General features: G+C 45.4%; 1 protein-coding gene across 6 annotated transcripts in view; it reads right to left on the bottom strand.

Moving 5' to 3' along the window:
- Positions 1-18,450, bottom strand: part of lrrcc1 (leucine rich repeat and coiled-coil centrosomal protein 1) — a 371,497-nt gene extending 353,047 nt beyond the window's left edge. For 4 of the 6 annotated variants that reach the window (XM_070893371.1, XM_070893397.1, XM_070893406.1 and 1 more), the window contains exons 1-3: positions 18,155-18,450; positions 2,421-2,463; positions 2,181-2,279 (exon numbers count right to left, since the gene is read on the bottom strand). In XM_070893371.1, coding sequence (XP_070749472.1) covers positions 2,181-2,239 — 59 coding nt within the window. In that variant the 5' untranslated portion in view covers positions 2,240-2,279; positions 2,421-2,463; positions 18,155-18,450. The remainder of the gene's footprint in view (positions 1-2,180; positions 2,280-2,420; positions 2,464-18,154) is intronic. The other 2 variants (XM_070893380.1, XM_070893389.1) reach the window with 2 other exon arrangements.
- Between the last annotated feature and the right edge of the window lie 1,070 nt (positions 18,451-19,520).

Here is a 19,520-nt window from a genome sequence, read left to right as displayed (position 1 = left end):
TTAATCTTCAAACAACACCTAACATATTGACCAGTATAGATTCCACTTTAGTCCCTTTCCTTTTAGGTACCATTTACAAACTTAGAGGCCAAACTAGCAATCTATTCCCATGTTTCTGTCAATGACCATCTTGAGCTCGCCACCAGAAAATCTCAGAGTGTATTGGACAAATCTTCCTTCACCCGTCCCCAAAAAAGTTTTTACCTCCACTCACAACCTTCAATACATGGAATGGCTGAGATTAGGAATTCACCAAGTGAGAAAAGCACAAGAGACACCATATGCTATCACTGTGTGATGAAGTACATTGGTGCATCAACATTCAGAGAGGCTCCAGTCTCAGACAGGAGTTACACAAGACAAGATGAAGCAACTCTCCAAAGAGACTGAACAAAAGGACAAATCCAATTATAAACATCCAAGCAACCATCTCAAGGGACGGCTTTGATAGAAGCCTGGAGCTGGCCTATTCACGGTCTGTGAATATTCAGGATGACATGGTAAAAACAAAAATTCCACAATTACAAACTTAGTTCCAAAATTGATAAAAACAAAACAAAACAGAGTTGAAGAAGGACCATGTTTAACAAAGGCACAGAATGGATGAACAGTAAGAGGTAATGAGAGAGATTTCACAATCAAAGGGAAAGTCCTGTTGACCAACCTCATTGAATTTTTTGAAGAGATAACAGAGAGAGTAGATACTGGTAATGCAGGAGATGTAATGTATCTAGATTTTCAAAAGGCCTTCGATAAGGTACCCTAGAATAGACTGATGAACAAGGTCAGAAAATGCGGAGTCAGGGCTCAAGTAGCAGAATGGATAGCTAACTGTCTTCAAGACAGAAAGCAAAGAGTAGTGGTAAAAGGTGGCATAAGGTGGGTAGTGGTGTTTCACAAGGATCAGTGCTGGGATCACTGTTGTTCACAGTTTCTGTTAACGATTTATACTTTGGAATCAAAAACAAAATTTCTAAATTTGTGGATGACATCAAATTGGGGGGATTATCAATACTGAGGGGGACTGCAACAAATTACAGGAGGACATTAATAAACTTGCAGAATGGGTATATAATTGCAAATGAAGTTTAACACAGATAAATATGAGGCATTACATTTAGGTCGGAAGAATAAGGAGGTCACTTATTACTAGGAGGGTGCGAGTCGAGATGGTGTAGAGGAACAAAGGGATCTCAGAGTACAAGTACACAAATCACTAAAAGTTGCGACACAGATTAGCAAGGTCATAAAAAAATCAAACCAAGCAGGAGGGTCTATTTCTAGAGGGATAGAATTGAAAAGTAGGGAAGTTATGCTAAACCTGTATCGAACCTTGGTTAGACCACAGTTACGAGTACTGTGTACAGTTCTGGTCACCATATTATAAAAAGGATATAGAGGCACTGGAGAGGGTGCAGAGAAAATTTACAAGGATGATACCAGAAATGCGAGGGTATACATATCAGGAAAGGGTGAACAGGCTGGGTCTCTTTTCTCTTGAAAAAAGGCTGAGGGGTGACCTAATAGAGGTCTTTAAGATTATGAAAGGTTTTGATAGCGTGGATAGAGAGAGAATGTTTCCACTTGTGGAGAAGAGCATAACTAGAGGCCATCAATATAAGATAGCCACCAAGAAATCCAATGCAGAATTCAGAAGAAACTTCTTTACCCAAAAAGAGTAATGATAATGTGGAATTCGTTGCCACAGGGAGTGGTTGAAGCGAATAGTATAGATGTATTTAAAGGGATGCTAGATATGAGGAAGAAGGGAATAGAGAGTTATGCTGAGAATTAGATGAGGAAAAACGGGAGGAGGCTCGAGTGAAGCATAAACGCCGACATGGACTGGTTGGGCCGAATTACCTGTTTATGTGCCGTATATCCTTTGTAATCCTATGTAATTTGTTTTATTTGTGATTCTTAGGCAAAGGTAGTAGCTTGCTTACTAAACTAAAACGTTACATTCCAGTGAAAGTCAATCGTTTCTCCACTTCATTTTAAATGATTCAAATACATTTTTGGCCAGTAAAACATTAATTATATTTTACATGGTTTAAGAACATTTGTCTCCTGTTGGACAGTCGCAGAGTTAGTATAAAATAGAAGATAGTGAAATAAATTCATGAATATGAATTCTTTGTACATTAGAATATTTAGTAGAGTAGAGAGTGACAATGTACCTGGTAATAGTCCTATCAATTAGACACAGCTCTTGGGATGACTGATCGCCATAAGCCATTCCACTTCATTATATAATAAAACTGTCAGTTATTTGAATCCTAATCAGAAAAATAAAGAAAAAGTTCAATTTACTCAACCATTGAGAAGCTTCATCTCACATTAATCACAGTAGGATTCTCCTATCCTTGCATCAGAGAAACTACACAGACTTAGAAGTGCAAGTATATACTTTAACTTACATTTCTCTCTTTTGGACTGCTGTGCTCCAATGTGATCATACTGCTTAAATTACAGAAATAAAGTTACATTAGTATTTACTTCACTCAATAACATGCATTTATTTTTCTGCTTTAACGTTATAAAACATCCCAAGGCGCTGCACATTGGAGCAATCAGACCCTGAGCTGTAGAAAAGGAGTTAGGAAAGATGACCAAAAATATGGCTGAAAAGACGGATTTGAGGAGGCTTCTAAAGTCATGGAGAAAAGTAACAAGGCAAAGAAGTTCAGGGAGAAAGTTATAGAGTGCGGCCGAGGCAGCAATAGAGGAGTGCTAGGAAGAGGATATGCACAGGAGGTCAGAGTCATAGGACCAATGAGCAACAGTTAGCATGTAGGATCAGAAGATGTTGCAGAGGATCAGTGGAGCAAGGCTCGGAGGGATCCGTAAACCAAGACAGGGAGTTGAATGTGTTGGGGATCAGGGAGTTAGTGGTGGTCTGCGAGGACAGATGTGATAAGCGAGCAGGGCTTAATATAGGACAGGGTGCAGCAGTTTTAGAAAAGTTGAAGTTTGTTTAGGATGGAACTCAGGAGACCAGAATTGAAGGTGTTTTTTTTTGAGAAATCATGTCTTGAGATAAGGAAAGCATAAACAAGGCTCATGCCAGCATTATTTTTTATTAGCCAAGGCAGCTCTTTTTAATCCCAGTTACCTGTCTATTCGCTATATCCCTTAATACCGTACATCTCAAGTCAGTATCTTCCTTCTAACCACCTCAATTGACATTCTAGTGCAATGAGATCCACTTTCTTACAACCTTTTACATGAAACTATTTTATTCTCAGATTTGTTTTTTTGCCAGTTTTCGAGTTCTCACTCAGCAAGTGGGTGTGTCCTACAATAAAGCTGCTTGGTTCAATTACAACCTGCTGTACTCTCATAGGCTCATTCTGCTTATGAAAATAAAATCATACTAATCCCAATTTTATTTTATAATTACAAACTTTCCAAAATGTCTCAAATTAGAAAAACTCACTTTGAACTATTTTTAAAAAGAAATTTAAATGAAAGTCATTGGTTGGCAGCTCGATTAAAGGCATCTCAACAATTTCCATTTATATAGCACCTTTAATAAGAAAAATATTGCAATGCACTTCATAAATAGGCACATGGAAAATGAACGCTGAGCAAAGGAGAGAGATTGGGGTGATGAAAAGCTTGGTCAGAGATGGGTCGCTAGCTTTTTAAAAGGATAAATTTGGCTTAATGGTGGAGCAGAGAGAGGGGTGATGCACAAGAGGAAATCATGTCTTGAGAAAATGAAAGTATAAACCAGAGCCAGAGGAATAGGGAATGGGGAATTCAGGGCTGGAGGAGGTTGTGGAGAGTAGGTGGAGCAAGGCCATGAAGGAATTTACAGATGATGGCAAGGGTTTTAAACTTGTGGCATTGGGGGAAGAGGAAACCAAAGTAAATCAAAAAGGATTGAGTGGGAATTAGTGCAGGACAGGATACATACAATAGAGTTTTAGACAAGGTGAAGTTTAAGAAAAATGAGACCAGCAAGGAGAGCGTTGAAGTAGTTGAACATGGAGGTGATGATGGTATATTAGGGCTTCAGTGGCAGAGGGGATGATGTAAGATGGTCAATGTAGCACAGATGGAAGTAAGTATCCTTAGTGATGGAAGAGATAAGTGGATAGGTTTAGCTTGGGGTTGAACAGGACACCGTGGTTGCGAACAATTGAGTTCAGCTTAATACTGTGGCTGGGGAGGGGGCAGGGGGTGAAATCAGTGACAAGAGAGCAGAGTTTATGGTAGAAGTTAAAGCCCACGGCTTCTGTCTTCCCAATGTTGAGGAAATTGAGATTTAGCCAAGACTGGATGTCAGACATGCAGTCTGACAATACGTCGACAGTCAATGGATCAAAAGAGCTATTGTATAGGTAGAACTGGAGATAATCAGTGTCATATTAAAGCTGAACGGTGTCTGCAGATGATACTGCTAAAGCACACCAAGGTTTGATGCTTGGGTAATTCCAGAAGTGAAGGTTGAAACATTTCAAGATTTTTCAATTACACACATGTTTTTTTCTGCATTTACATCCCAAACATATTGCAGCTTCTCATTTCGTTGTCACTCTCTAAAATGTTAATGTTGAAAAGTCAATTAATAATAGCACTGTCTATAATAATGTTGAACATACTGTGAATAACTAGAGAGGTGCAGGATACAGATTTATGTCTGGCCTTCACCAAATGGTCAGGACATAACTTGGCCAACTTGTCATGGAAAGTGGGCTCATGGACCGAGGGAGATTGGAGCAGTCATCAAAAAAATTGGCATTCAGCCTCAGACAGTTATAGAGGTCCTTCACCATTGAACAACAGCATCTGCTTTGTCAGCAGATTTGATGATGATGTCAAGGTTGCGGTTACATCTGAGCCAGGGTGTTCCTGGAGATGGAATATACGGTGTCCACCGGTACACTTCCGCGAGAGGTGGGCGCCGGAAGGACTGGAGTGCATCATTTCAACCGGGAACAGATTTTTAATTTGATTTGATTTAACAAAGGTTCCCTTTTATCTTCACTTGTTAATTTGTGGTTTTTGGTTCCCATCAAAAAAAAAACAAGGGGGCACTTGAATGGAAGTTTCAACCAAAATAGTTGTAGAGCTGTTGCAGTGGGCAGGTCGGAGGGCCTCCTCGTAGGACTGCTCCTGGGCCTGGTCAAGGAAGCCATTAACAGCTCCAGGCAGCGGGCGGTCGAGGGGGTCGTTCAGCCTGACTGCCTGCCTGCCTCTTTTCCGTGGCTACGTTCGCGCCAGGGTGTCCCTGGAGATGGAGCACGTGTGTCCACTGGTACGCTCGCGGCCTTCCATGAGAGGTGGGCACCGGAGGGACTGGAGTGCATCATCACCCCCGGCAACCAAATTCTAATGTAATTTTTTTCAGTTTTCTAGTTGTTGTGCCCGTTTAACAAGGAGGACACTTGGTTAATTGTATGATTTAAAATAGTTGAAGCCAAGAGAACCGAGAGCTACAAGTTGAAAGGGAAATAGATTAGAGAGATTAAAGGGGAATAGATAAACTGAGACAGTCAATGTCACGGCGGCAGATTGTTCGAGATCAACGTGGATCGTGAAAACCCAGCAAGGAGTGAGGTTTGGAAAGATAGGATCAGTAGAAAGTCAAGAGGGATTGGGGGTGGGGCAACATCCAGGAGTTACTTAATCTTTCAGCTCTTCATATCTGAAAGTAAGAAAAATCGTTTTTTGTTAAAGCACTGGATGAGATAAAGGATGATATGGATCGGAAACTCAGGACAGCTACGATATTGATCTGAGCTAGGATATAGATTGAGCCAATGCTATTGAAGGGAGAGGTCAAGAGTGTGCAGGTGGCTATCTAGAGAGACTGAATTGCATGTGGTGCCGTCAGGGGAGAATAAAGAGTTGCATTTGTTTTGCACCCTTCACATCCTCAGCAGATCCCAAAGCATTTCACAGGTAATTAAATATTGAAGAGCTATTTTTATATAACACTCAGCACAGTAAGGTAAAAGAAATAGCAAAGAGATGAATGGCCAGTTATTCGTATTTGCTGGTGTTGATTGAGAGATAAATCATAGCCAGGCCACCAAGTTTACTGCTCCTCTTCAAATATAGTCAGAGGGTATTTTCTCTCCACCAGACCAGGCAGATAGCACCTCTGAAACTGCAGTAATCCTTCAGTATTAAATTGGCAGCCCAGATTATGTGCTCATATCCGAGATAATGGCATGAACCCATGATCTTCTAACTCAGAAGCAAGAGTGCCGCCACTGATCTAGACTGACAAGCTAAGGAATGTTAAATATCAATGGTCATCTGGACTCATTTAGCTAGGGAAATTGTGTGGGTAAAAAGTGCTGCACCAGCAAAGCTAAATGACAGTTCATACTGGTAGTACTTGCTATATCTTGAGTTTGGCTGCAGGCAGACTGACCATTCAGCCCTTTGCAGTCCTACACAAACTACCACCCAAAACCAGGAAAGATCCAAGCCTGACTGGCAAAATCATGAATTTGCACCCAATATGCATGCGCTGTTCATTTATAGATGTTCTACAATTTAGGAACAACTGCACATAGAGGTATACAGTTGTCCCAGGTAGATGCAGCACCAACAGAAACTAGTTCAAGCGCAGAACATATAGGGCCATTAGCAGTGGGTTATAGAGCTGCAGTCACAGAGGCGCTTTGCTATATTGCCAGGTGGTTGGACGTATTGAAAGATTTATCATGAGCGCTCACCTCCAACTGCTGCGCCTCCCCTACACACTCCACAGGTCCACCCTCGTGTTGCCATTTTCCCATTGCCAAATGGAAACTGAACAGACTATTAATTATCCAATCGGATAATTCTTGATTGTCAGTCCCCACTTTGAATAGCGTGGAAATCCAGCCCTCCCCGGGTCCGTACTGAGTGTTTATGGACCCAGGAAGGCATTGCAAAAGCCAGTTTTCAGCGCGCAATGAGCTTAGAAACATAGAAAATAGGTGCAGGAGTAGGCCATTCGGCCCTTCTAGCCTGCACCGCCATTCAATGAGTTCATGGCTGAACATGCAACTTCAGTACCTCATTCCTGCTTTCTCGCCATACCCCTTGATCCCCCTAGTAGTAAGGACTACATCTAACTCCTTTTTGAATATATTTAGTGAATTGGCCTCAACAACTTTCTGTGGGAGAGAATTCCACAGGTTCACCACTCTCTGGGTGAAGAAGTTTCTCCTCTTCTCGGTCCTAAATGGCTTACCCCTTATCCTTAGACTGTGACCCCTGGTTCTGGACTTCCCCAACATTGGGAACATTCTTCCTGCATCTAACCTGTCTAAATCCATCAGAATTTTAAACGTTTCTATGAGGTCCCCTCTCATTCTTCTGAACTCCAGTGAATACAAGCCCAGTTCATCTAGTCTTTCTTGATAGGTCAGTCCCGCCATCCAGGGAATCAGTCTGGTGAACCTTCGCTGCACTCCCTCAATAGCAAGAATGTCCTTCCTCAGGTTAGGAGACCAAAACTGTACACAATACTCCAGGTGTGGCCTCACCAAGGCCCTGTACAACTGTAGCAACACCTCCCTGCCCCTGTACTCCAATCCCCTCGCTATGAAGGCTAACATGCCATTTGCTTTCTTAACTGCCTGTTGTACCTGCATGCCAACCTTCACTGACTGATGTACCATGACACCCAGGTCTCGTTGCACCTCCTTTTTTCCTAATCTGTCACCATTCAGATAATAGTCTGTCTCTCTGTTTTTACCACCAAAGTGAACAACCTCACATTTATCCACATTATACTTCATCTGCCATGCATTTGCCCACTCACCTAACCTATCCAAGTCACTCTGCAGCCTCATAGCATCCTCCTCACAGCTCACACTGCCACCCAACTTAAGTGTCATCCGCAAATTTGGAGATACTACATTTAATCCCCTCGTCCAAATCATTAATGTACAATGTAAACAGCTGGGGCCCCAGCACAGAACCTTGCGGTACCCCACTAGTCACTACCTGCCATTCTGAAAAGTACCCATTTACTCCTACTCTTTGCTTCCTGTCTGATAACCAGTTCTCAATCCATGTCAGCACACTACCCCCAATCCCATGTGCTTTAACTTTGCACATTAATCTATTGTGTGGGACCTTGTCAAAAGCCTTCTGAAAGTCCAAATATACCACATCAATTGGTTCTCCCTTGTCCACTCTACTGGAAACATCCTCAAAAAATTCCAGAAGATTTGTCAAGCATGATTTCCCTTTCACAAATCCATGCTGACTTGGACCTATCATGTCACCTCTTTCCAAATGCGCTGCTATGACATCCTTAATAATTGATTCCATCATTTTACCCACTACCGATGTTAGGCTGACTGGTCTATAATTCCCTGTTTTCTCTCTCCCTCCTTTTTTAAAAAGTGGAGTTACATTGGCTACCCTCCACTCGATAGGAACTGATCCAGAGTCAATGGAATGTTGGAAAATGATTGTCAATGCATCCGCTATTTCCAAGGCCACCTCCTCAAGTACTCTGGGATGCAGTCCATCAGGCCCTGGGGATTTATCGGCCTTCAATCCCATCAATTTCCCCAATACAATTTCCCGACTAATAAGAATTTCCCTCAGTTCCTCCTTCTTACGAGACCCTCTGACCCCTTTTATATCCGGAAGGTTGTTTGTGTCCTCCTTAGTGAATACCGAACCAATTGTTCAATTGGTCTGCCCTTTTTTTGTTCCCCGTTCTGACTTCCCCTGATTCTGACTGCAGGGGACTTACGTTTGTCTTTACTAACCTTTTTCTCTTTACATATCTATAGAAGCTTTTGCAGTCCGTCTTAATGTTCCCTGCAAGCTTCCTCTCGTACTCTATTTTCCCTGCCCTAATCAAACCCTTTGTCCTCCTCTGCTGAGTTCTAAATTTCTCCCAGTCCCCGGGTTCGCTGCTATTTCTGGCCAATTTGTATGCCACTTCCCTGGCTTTAATACTATCCCTGATTTCCCTTGATAGCCACGGTTGAGCCACCTTCCCTTTTTTATTTTTACACCAGACAGGGATGTACAATTGTTGTAGTTCATCCATGCGGTCTCTAAATGCCTGCCATTGCCCATCCACTGTCAACCCCTTAAGTATCATTCGCCAATCAATCCTAGCCAATTCACGCCTCATACCTTCAAAGTTACCCTTCTTTAAGTTCTGGACCATGGTCTCTGAATTAACGGTTTCATTCTCCATCCTAATGCAGAATTCCACCATATTATGGTCACTCTTTCCCAAGGGGCCTCGCACAACGAGATTGCTAATTAATCCTCTCTCATTACACAACACCCAGTCTAAGATGGCCTCCCCTCTAGTTGGTTCCTCGACATATTGGTCTAGAAAACCATCCCTTATGCACTCCAGGAAATCCTCCTCCACTGTATTGCTTCCAGTTTGGTTAGCCCAATCTATGTGCATATTAAAGTCACCCATTATAACTGCTGCAACCTTATTGCATGCACCCCTAATTTCCTGTTTGATGCCCTCCCCAACATCACTACTACTGTTTGAAGGTCTGTACACAACTCCCACTAACGTTTTTTGCCCTTTGGTGTTCTGCAGCTCTACCCATATAGATTCCACATCATCCAAGCTAATGTCCTTCCTAACTATTGCATTAATCTCCTCTTTAACCAGCAATGCTACCCCACCTCCTTTTCCTTTTATTCTATCCTTCCTGAATGTTGAATACCCCTGGATGTTGAGTTCCCAGCCCTGATCATCCTGGAGCCACGTCTCCGTAATCCCAATCACATCATATTTGTTAACATCTATTTGCACAGTTAATTCATCCACCTTATTACGGATACTCCTTGCATTAAGACACAAAGCCTTCAGGCTTGTTTTTTTAACACCCTTTGTCCTTTTAGAATTTTGCTGTACAGTGGCCCTTTTTGTTCTTTGCCTTGGGTTTCTCTGCCCTCCACTTTTCCTCGTCTCCTTTCTGCCTTTTGCTTTTGTCTCCTTTTTGTTTCCCGTCCCCCTGCCATATTAGTTTAACTCCTCCCCAACAGCACTAGCAAACACTCCCCCTAGGACATTGGTTCTGGTCCTGCCCAGGTGCAGACCGTCCGGTTTGTACTGGTCCCACCTCCCCCAGAACCGGTTCCAATGCCCCAGGAACTTGAATCCCTCCCTGCTGCACCACTGCTGAAGCAACGTATTCATCTGCGCTATCCTGCGATTCCTACTCTGACTAGCACGTGGCACTGGTAGCAATCCCGAGATTACTACTTTTGAGGTCCTACTTTTTAAATTTAGCTCCTAGCTCCTTAAATTCGTTTCGTAGGACCTCATCCCTTTTTTTTACCTATGTCGTTGGTACCAATGTGCACCACGACAACTGGCTGTTCTCCCTCCCTTTTTAGAATGTCCTGCACCCGCTCAGAGACATCCTTGACCCTTGCACCAGGGAGGCAACATACCATCCTGGAGTCTCGGTTGCGGCCGCAGAAACGCCTATCGATTCCCCTTACAATTGAATCCCCTATCACTAACGCTCTCCCACTCTTTCCTGCCCTCCTGTGCAACAGAGCCAGCCACGGTGCCATGAACTTGGCTGCTGCTGCCCTCCCCTGATGAGTCATCCCCCTCAACAGTAATCAAAGCAGTGTATCTGTTTTGCAGGAGGATGACCACAGGGGACCCCTGCACTACCTTCCTTGCACTGCTGGTCTTCCATTCCCTATCTGGCTGTGGACCATTCACCTGCGATAAGACCAACTCGCTACACGTGCTACTCATGTCATTCTCAGCATCGTGGATGCTCCAGAGTGAATCCACCCTCAGCTCCAACTCCGCAACACGGTCCGTCAGGAGCTGGAGGCGGATACACTTCCCGCACACGTAGTCGTCAGGGACACTGGAGTCGTCCCTGAGTTCCCACATGGTACAGGAGGAGCATAACACATGACCGAGCTGTCCTGCCATGACTTAACCCTTAGATAGGCAACAACAATGCTAAAGTTTACTCACTGTTATAGAAGAAAAAAAAGAAAAACTATTCACCAATCACCAGCCAATCACTTACCCCCTTGGCTGTGACATCACCTTGCTGTTTCTTTCTACTTGTTTTTTGCCCTCTCCCTGTAGCTGCACAAGTACGCCTCACCAACGAACACCCGACGCCTCACCATGCGCACCTCTCGACGACTCTGGGCCCCGGACTCCCTGCTGTGCCTTTTATAGGCCTCACCAACGAACTCCCGACACCTCTCCACGCACCTCTCGCTGACTCTGGGCCCCAGACTCCCTGCTGTGCCTTTTATAGGCCTCACCAACGAACTCCCGACGCCTCAACACGCACCTCCCGCTGACGCTGGGCCCCGGACTCCCTGCTGTGCCTTTTATAGGCCTCATCAACAAATTCCCGACGCCTCTCCACGCACCTCTCGCCGAAGCTTGATCGATGATCCACAGATCAGGAGCGAGGCCATTTATAGGTGGAAGTTTGGGCTATTTACCCATATCTTGCACGGTAAATGTCCTCAAAACTCTTATGCCTGAAAAAGCAGGCGCAAAGCCTACTTTTACAGGCGTGAGAGTTTAAAAACATTGAAAAAACACGATTAAATTAAAATTTAAAACACATTTATGTTAAAACCCTGCCCATTCCGATAATGTTATTTTAAACCCTAACTTTTTTTTAAAATCACGAATTTGTTTTTTTTTTAAAAACGTGTAACATTTTTAATTTCGATTCGTTTATTGCGTGAGGTGTTTTTTAAATGTTTTATGTAGTGTTTGTGCGTTTTTAACTTACGAATCTCCTATTACTATGAATGAGAAAATACTTACCTGTGATTGGGTGTCCAGGCCCACGTGACTCCTGCGGATGTCCCGACGTGCACGTGCTGCGCGTTGCGGGGAGAGGAGGCCTGTAGATCGGGAGTTCCAGCGGGCGCAGCAGCTTCAGGTAAATGCACATTTTATTTCTATTTTTTCTTGATTTGCCCGTGGGAAACCCTCCTCGGAATTTCTGCCCCAGTGTGTTTGGGTTTTGTCTCTCATTAATAGCAATGAGAACTCGGAGATACAGAGATACGGACCACCGGGTGCTTTTGTAGAAATAAGAACATACGAATTAGGAACAGGAGCAGGCCATCTAGACCCTCGAGCCTGCTCCGCCATTCAATAAGATCATGGCTGATCTGGCCGTGGACTCAGCTCCACTTACCCGCCCTCTCCCCGTAACCCTTAATTCCCTTATTGGTTAAAAATCTATCAATCTTTGACTTGAAAACATTCAATGAGCTAGCCTCAACTGCTTCCTTGGGCAGAGAATTCCACAGATTCACAAACCTCTGGGAGAAGAAATTCCTTCTCAACTCGGTTTTAAATTGGCTCCTCCGTATTTTGAGGCTGTTCCCCCTAGTTCTAATCTCCCCCACCAATGGAAACAACCTCTCTGCCTCTATCTTGTCTATCCCTTTCATGATTTTAAATGTTTCTATAAGATCACCCCTCATCCTTCTGAACTCCAAGGAGTAAAGACCCAGTCTACTTAATCTATCATCATAAGGTAACCCCCTCATTTCTGGAATCAGCCTAGTGAATCGTCTCTGTACCCCCTCCAAAGCTAGTATATCCTTCCTTAAGTAAGGTGACCAAAACTGCATGCAGTACTCCAGGTGCGGCCTTACCAATACCTTATACAGTTGCAGCAAGACCTCCCTGCTTTTGTACTCCATCCCTTTCGCAATGAAGGCCAACATTCCATTTGCCTTCCTGATTACCTGCTGCACCTGCAAACTAACTTTTTTTTGGGATTCATGCACAAGGAGGTCTGGAACAAAGTCTCCACCAAGCGCAGCTCTCCGCCGGCTGGAGTGGCGGCCGTCCTGCAGGAGCCGCTGCTCAGGAATCCGTACCTCCACGGCCGAGGTTTCATGTGGCGGTCGGAAGAGAGGGCTGTGGCTGGTGAGGTGACCAGGGTCAGGGACCTGCTCGATGGCGGAGGAGTGGGCTGGATGGTGCCAGACACGCTGGCGCGGCGCCTAAACTCTGCCAACGTCCGCCACGCGGCCGATGCCATCGAGTCGCTAAAAACAGCTCTGGGCCCTGACTCCGTTAGGTGCATCGAGGAGGCTCAGGCACGTGGGGAGATCCCGTCCGAACTGACCCCCGTCCGGACGGAATTCCTCATCGGCGCCAAACCCCGGAACCTCCCTCGGGGGCCGGCGCCTCACAACTTGAGCCGCCTCGGGGAAATCCCCTCCGTGCCTTTCAGTTCCGCGCGGAGGGGTTTCCTGTACGGGCTGCTCCTGCACACCCTCAACTTTGCCATCCTCGCCGGCCGTCCGGACACGCCATGGCGTACCATCTTGCCGTCCGGAGGAGGCGGGGGTCCCCGATGGAGGGCACTCTACGCAGGGGTCCTCCCACTATTCATCGGGGACTTGGCCTGGAGGGTGGTGCACGGAGCAGTGCCGTGCAACAAATTTTTAAGCCGGTTCACGGACTCCCAGGCCGCCTGCAATTTCTGCGGTCTGGAGGAGTCCGTGTTCCATGTTTTTATTGAGTGCACGAGGTTGCAGCCCCTGTTCCATTATTTGAAGGGGCTGCTCCTGAAATTCTGGCTGCACTTCAGTCCCACTCTCCTGATCTTTGGGCACCCTGTGCGGAGGGGAGCGGGTAGGTCCGAAGGCCTCCTCGTAGGACTGCTCCTGGGCACGGCCAAGGGTGCCATCAGTCGGTCCAGGCAGCGGGCGGTCGAGGGGGTCTTTCAACCTGACTGCCTGCCTCTCTTCCGCTCTTACATCCGGTCCAGGGTGTCCTTGGAGATGGAGCACGCGGTGTCCACCCGTACGCTCGCGGCCTTCCGCGAGAGGTGGGCACCGGAGGGACTGGAGTGCATCATCACGCCCGGCAACCAAATTTTAATTTGATTTTACGTTTTTAAGTTTAATTTGTTTTAATTGCCGGTGCTTTTAGTGTCCCCCTTCCCTTTTATAGGGGGCACTGGGGAAAATTGTGATTTTAGTGCCCAAAAAAAAACACAAAAAAAACAAAAAAAAAGGGGGGGGAAAAAAAAAAAGGGCCTTGTAAATGTCTGGAGTGTCACCCAGGTCGGGTGGCACCGTTTAATGTTTTATGTTTTGCAGGTGAACTCCAAAAAGAGTTTCATGCACAAGGACCTCCCACTATTCATCGGGGACTTGGCCTGGAGGGTGGTGCACGGAGCAGTGCCGTGCAACAAATTTTTAAGCCGGTTCACGGACTCCCAGGCCGCCTGCAATTTCTGCGGTCTGGAAGAGTCCGTGTTCCATGTTTTTATGGAATGCACGAGGTTGCAGCCCCTGTTTTATTATTTGAAGGGGCTGCTCCTGAAATTCTGGCTGCATTTCAGTCCCACTCTCCTGATCTTTGGGCACCCTTTGCGGAGGGGAGCGGGTAGGTCCGAAGGCCTCCTCGTAGGACTGCTCCTGGGCACGGCCAAGGGTGCCATCAGTCGGTCCAGGCAGCGGGCGGTCGAGGGGGTCGTTCAACCTGACTGCCTGCCTCTCTTCCGCTCTTACATCCGGTCCAGGGTGTCCTTGGAGATGGAGCACGCGGTGTCCACCCGTACGCTCGCGGCCTTCCGCGAGAGGTGGGCACCGGAGGGACTGGAGTGCATCATCACGCCCGGCAACCAAATTTTAATTTGATTTTACGTTTTAAAGTTTAATTTGTTTTAATTGCCGGTGCTTTTAGTGTCCCCCTCCCCTTTTATAGGGGGCACTGGAAAAAATGTGATTTTAGCGCCCCAAAAAAAAACAAGAAAAAAAAAGAAGAAAAAAAAAGGGGCCTTGTAAATGTCTGCTGTGTCATCCAGGGCGGGTGGCACGGTTTAATGTCTTTTGTTTTGCAGATAAACTCCAAAAAGAGTTTCATGCACAAGGACCCCCAGGTCCCTCTGCACCACAGCATGTTGTAATTTCTCCCCATTCAAATAATATTCCCTTTTACTGTTTTTTTTCCCCAAGGTGGATGACCTCACACTTTCCTACATTGTATTCCATCTGCCAAACCTTAGCCCATTCACTTAACCTATCCAAATCTCCTTGCAGCCTCTCTGAGTCCTCTACACAGCCCACTTTCCCACTAATCTTAGTGTCATCTGCAAATTTTGTTGCACTACACTCTGTCCCCTCTTCTAGGTCATCTATGTATATTATAAATAGTTGTCCCTGTGGCACACCACTAACCACTGATTTCCAACCGGAAAAGGACCCATTTATCCCGACTCTCTGCTTTCTGTTCGCCAGCCAATTCTCTATCCATGCTAATACATTTCCTCTGACTCCGCGTACCTTTATCTTCTGCAGTAACCTTTTAGTGGCACCTTATCGAATGCCTTTTGGAAATCTAAATACACCACATCCATCGGTACACCTCTATCCACCATGCTCGTTATATCCTCAAAGAATTCCAGTAAGTTAGTTAAACATTATTTCCTTTTCATGAATCCATGCTGCGTCTGCTTGATTGCACTATTCCTATCCAGATGTCCCGCTATTTCTTCCTTAATGATAGTTTCAAGCATTTTCCCCACTACAGATGTTAAACTAACCGGCCTATAGTTACCTGCCTTTTGCCTGCCCCCTTTTTTAAACAGAGGCGTTACATTAGCTGCTTTCCAATCCGCTGGTACCTCCCCAGAGTCCAGAGAATTTTGGTCGATTATAACGAATGCATCTGCTATAACTTCCGCCATCTCTTTTAATACCCTGGGATGCATTTCATCAGGACCAGGGGACTTGTCTACCTTGAGTCCCATTAGCCTGTCCAGCACTAACCCCCGAGTGATAATGATCGTCTCAAGGTCCTCCCTTCCCACATTCCTGTGGCCTGCAAATTTTGACATGGTTTTTGTGTCTTCCGCTGTGAAGACGGAAGCAAAATAATTGTTTAAGGTCTCAGCCATTTCCACATTTCCCATTATTAAATCCCCCTTTTCATCTTCTAAGGGACCAATATTTACTTTAGTCACTCTTTTCCGTTTTATATATCTGTAAAAGCTTTTACTATCTGTTTTTATGTTCTGCGCAAGTTTACCTTCGTAATCTATCTTCCCTTTCTTTACTGCTTTTTTAGTCATTCTTTGCTGTTGCTTAAAATTTTCCCAATCCTCTAGTTTCCCACTAACCTTGGCCACCTTATACGCATTGGTCTTTGATTTGATACTTTCCTTTATTTCCTTGGTTATCCACGGCTGGTTATCCCTTCTCTTGCCGCCCTTTTTCACTGGAATATATTTTTGTTGAGCACTATGAAAGAGCTCCTTAAAAGTCCTCCACTGTTCCTCAATTGTGCCACTGTTTAGTCCTCGTTTCCAGTCTACTTTAGCCAACTCTGCCCTCATCCCACTGTAGTCCCCTTTGTTTAAGCATAGTACGCTCGTTTCTGACACAACTTCCTCATCCTCAATCTGTATTACAAATTCAACCATATTGTGATCACTCATTCCGAGAGGATCTTTTACGAGGAGATCGTTTATTTTTCCTGTCTCGTTACACAGGACCAGATCCAAGATGGCTTTCTCCCTTGTAGGCTCTGTTACATACTGTTCTGAGAAACAATCCCGTATGCATTCTATGAATTCCTCCTCCAGGTTACCCCCTGCGATTTGATTTGACCAATCGATATGTAGGTTAAAATCCCCCATGACTACTGCCGTTCCTTTTTCACATGCCTCCATTATTCCCTTGATTATTGCCCGCCCCACCGTGAAGTTATTATTTGGGGGCCTATAAACTACACCCACCAGTGACTTTTTCCTCTTACTATCTCTAATCTCCACCCACAATGATTCAACATTTTGTTCATTGGAGCCAATATCATCCCTCACAACTGCCCTGATATCATCCTTTATTAACAGAGCTACCCCAACCTCCTTTCCCTTCTTGCCTATCTTTCTGAATCGTCAGATACCCCTGTATGTTTAATTCCCAGTCTTGGCCACCTTGCAACTATGTTTCTGTAATGGCCACTAAATCATACTCATTTGTAATGATTTGTGCCGTCAACTCATTTACTTTATTTCGAATGATGCGTGCATTTAGGTAGAGTGTTTTCATCCTAGTTTTTAAACCATGATTTTTAGTTTTTGCCCCTCCTGCAGCCCTTTTATATTCAGTGGCCCTTTTTGTTTCTTGCCTTTGGTTTCTCTGCCCTCCACTTTTACTCATCTCTTTGCTGTCTTTTGTTTTTAATCTCCTCTTAGTTTCCCTCTGTCTCCCTGCATTGGTTCCCATCCCCCTGCCATATTAGTTTAACTCCTCACCAACAGCACTAGCAAACACTCCTCCTAGGACATTGGTTCCGTTCCTGCCCAAGTGCAGACCGTCCAGTTTGTACTGGTCCCACCTCCCCCAGAACCTGTTCCAATGCCCCACGAATTTGAATCCCTCCCTGCTGCACCACTGCTCAAGCCACGTATTCATCTGTGCTATCCTGCGATTCCTACTCTGACTAGCACGTGGCACTGGTAGCAATCCCGAGATTACTACTTTTGAGGTCCTACTTTTTAATTTAACTCTTAGCTCCTTAAATTCGTCTCGTAGGACCTCATCCCTTTTTTTACCTATGTCGTTGGTACCAATGTGCACCATGACAACTGGCTGTTCTCCCTCCCTTTTTAGAATGTCCTGCACTCGCTCAGAGACATCCTTGACCCTTGCACCAGGGAGGCGACATACCATCCTGGAGTCTCGATTGCGGCCGCAGAAACGCCTATCTATTCCCCTTATGATTGAATCCCCTATCACTATCGCTCTCCCACTCTTTTTTAAGCCCTCCTGTCAGGTCGGAGGCAATTGCCCACGGGAAGCCTCCAACCGCAATTTTAGCTCCAATATGTTTGTAACTAATAAATAAAAGTGTTCAAAGAACAAAAGCAAAATACTGTGGATGCTGGAAATCTGAAATAAAAGCAGAAAACGCTGGAAATACTCAGCATCTGTGGAGAAAGAAACAGTTAACATTTCAGGTCCATGACCAGCACAGGTCGATGACCAGCACTTTTTGTTTTTATTTCAGTGTTCCAGGAAAATGAAATAAACAAACAATTTTTAAATACTGCCAAGATGTTTCTCCCGGTTGCTGAGTCCAGGAGATTAATCGGTAATTCCTGGACACTCCAGCTCAATCCTGGAGGGTTGGCAACTGCCGATAGTATAACTACGGTCTTACCCGTCACACTACAGCCGCCGCCTCAGGCCCAGTGCTAAACTGCGATCCTGTATCACCACAAACATTGCAAACTTTGCCGAGCGTAGTAACCCGCCAGCTTCGGCCGCTCAGATTCCACCGCCGTGAGGACCCAGGCGCTTCCGCCTCTTTCACCCGCCGCTTCCCTTTGGCCCCGTCTCTATCGCAACAGTCGCGGGTTGGGCCGATCGCGAGCTCCCGTAACCCGGGGAACGGAGTGTGCGCCGCGTCCCGTCCCGTCCCGTCCCGTCAAACTTTGCCGCTCAAACAGTTCAAACGGCGCCTCCACCCAATTCCGGCCCGCTGGTCCGAGCTCCGCCCACCACCACCAGCAGCAGTCAAGACCAAGTGTAGGGGAGTGAACATCCGCTCTTGGGTCACCAGGAAAAGGCTGACTCTTCAAATTTTGGTTATGTCTAAATTATAAACTGTGGTGGGTTTTTTTTTTCTGCCCATGGATGTTGCTGTGGGACATATTGGCTGAATTCACACTGTACTGTAGTGGGGCCAGCACCTCATACATCAAAAATCATGAGATGTGAGGGATATTGTCCTCCTCTCAGTGGGTACTTTTACCAGAGTCCCAGGTAATGCATTGATCTGATTCTTGTCAAGCAAGATAGATGCTGGGCTGAAACTCCCTCCTGAGCACTTCTCCTTTGTAACTCTGTCCATCGCCATTCTTTACCTTGCCATCCTTTTGCCCCTTTACCCCCAGTGTCCTCTCCTTCACTGCTTCAAATCCCCTGCCCGGAATAGTGAGTGCATTTTAGTTCAATCAATGAGTTTAAAGTTAGCTGGGCAGAGTGCATTGTCCAACCCCCAACTCGGCTTGTTCAGTATTTTTATAGTGCTCTTCTCAATGCCTGGAACCTTGCCCATGTTTGGCAATTGACTTCACTCATCCTTCAGAAATCCTCCGTCACTCTTTGCTGGACTGTTGCTCCGAATTTTGTGCGCTCCTCACCTCCCTATGGCAGATCCTCGTATTAGTTCCCTCATCTGCATTCATCCCACAGATATATCGTTCACCCTCTACTGGCTGCTCAATCCTATGCTGGTATATTACATAAGAAATAGGGGCAGCAGTAGGCCATTTGGCCCCTCAAACCTGCTCTGCCATTTAATAAGATCATGGCTGATCTGATCTTTTGTTCAGCTCCACTTCCCTGCCCGCTCCCCATAACCCTTCACCCCCTTATCGTTCAAACATCTGTCTATCTCCACCTATGACCCAGTCTCCACAGCTCTCTGGGGCAGAGAATTCCACAGATTTATGGCCCTCTGAGCGAAGAAATTCCTCCTCAACTCAGTTCTAAATGGGCGACCCCTTATTCTGAAGCTATGC

Source organism: Pristiophorus japonicus, chromosome 1 (assembly GCF_044704955.1).
Source record: "Pristiophorus japonicus isolate sPriJap1 chromosome 1, sPriJap1.hap1, whole genome shotgun sequence".
NCBI lineage: Eukaryota > Metazoa > Chordata > Chondrichthyes > Pristiophoridae > Pristiophorus > Pristiophorus japonicus.
The sequence above is the reverse complement of the archived record's forward strand: the minus strand, read 5'-3'. Positions and strand labels throughout refer to the sequence as shown.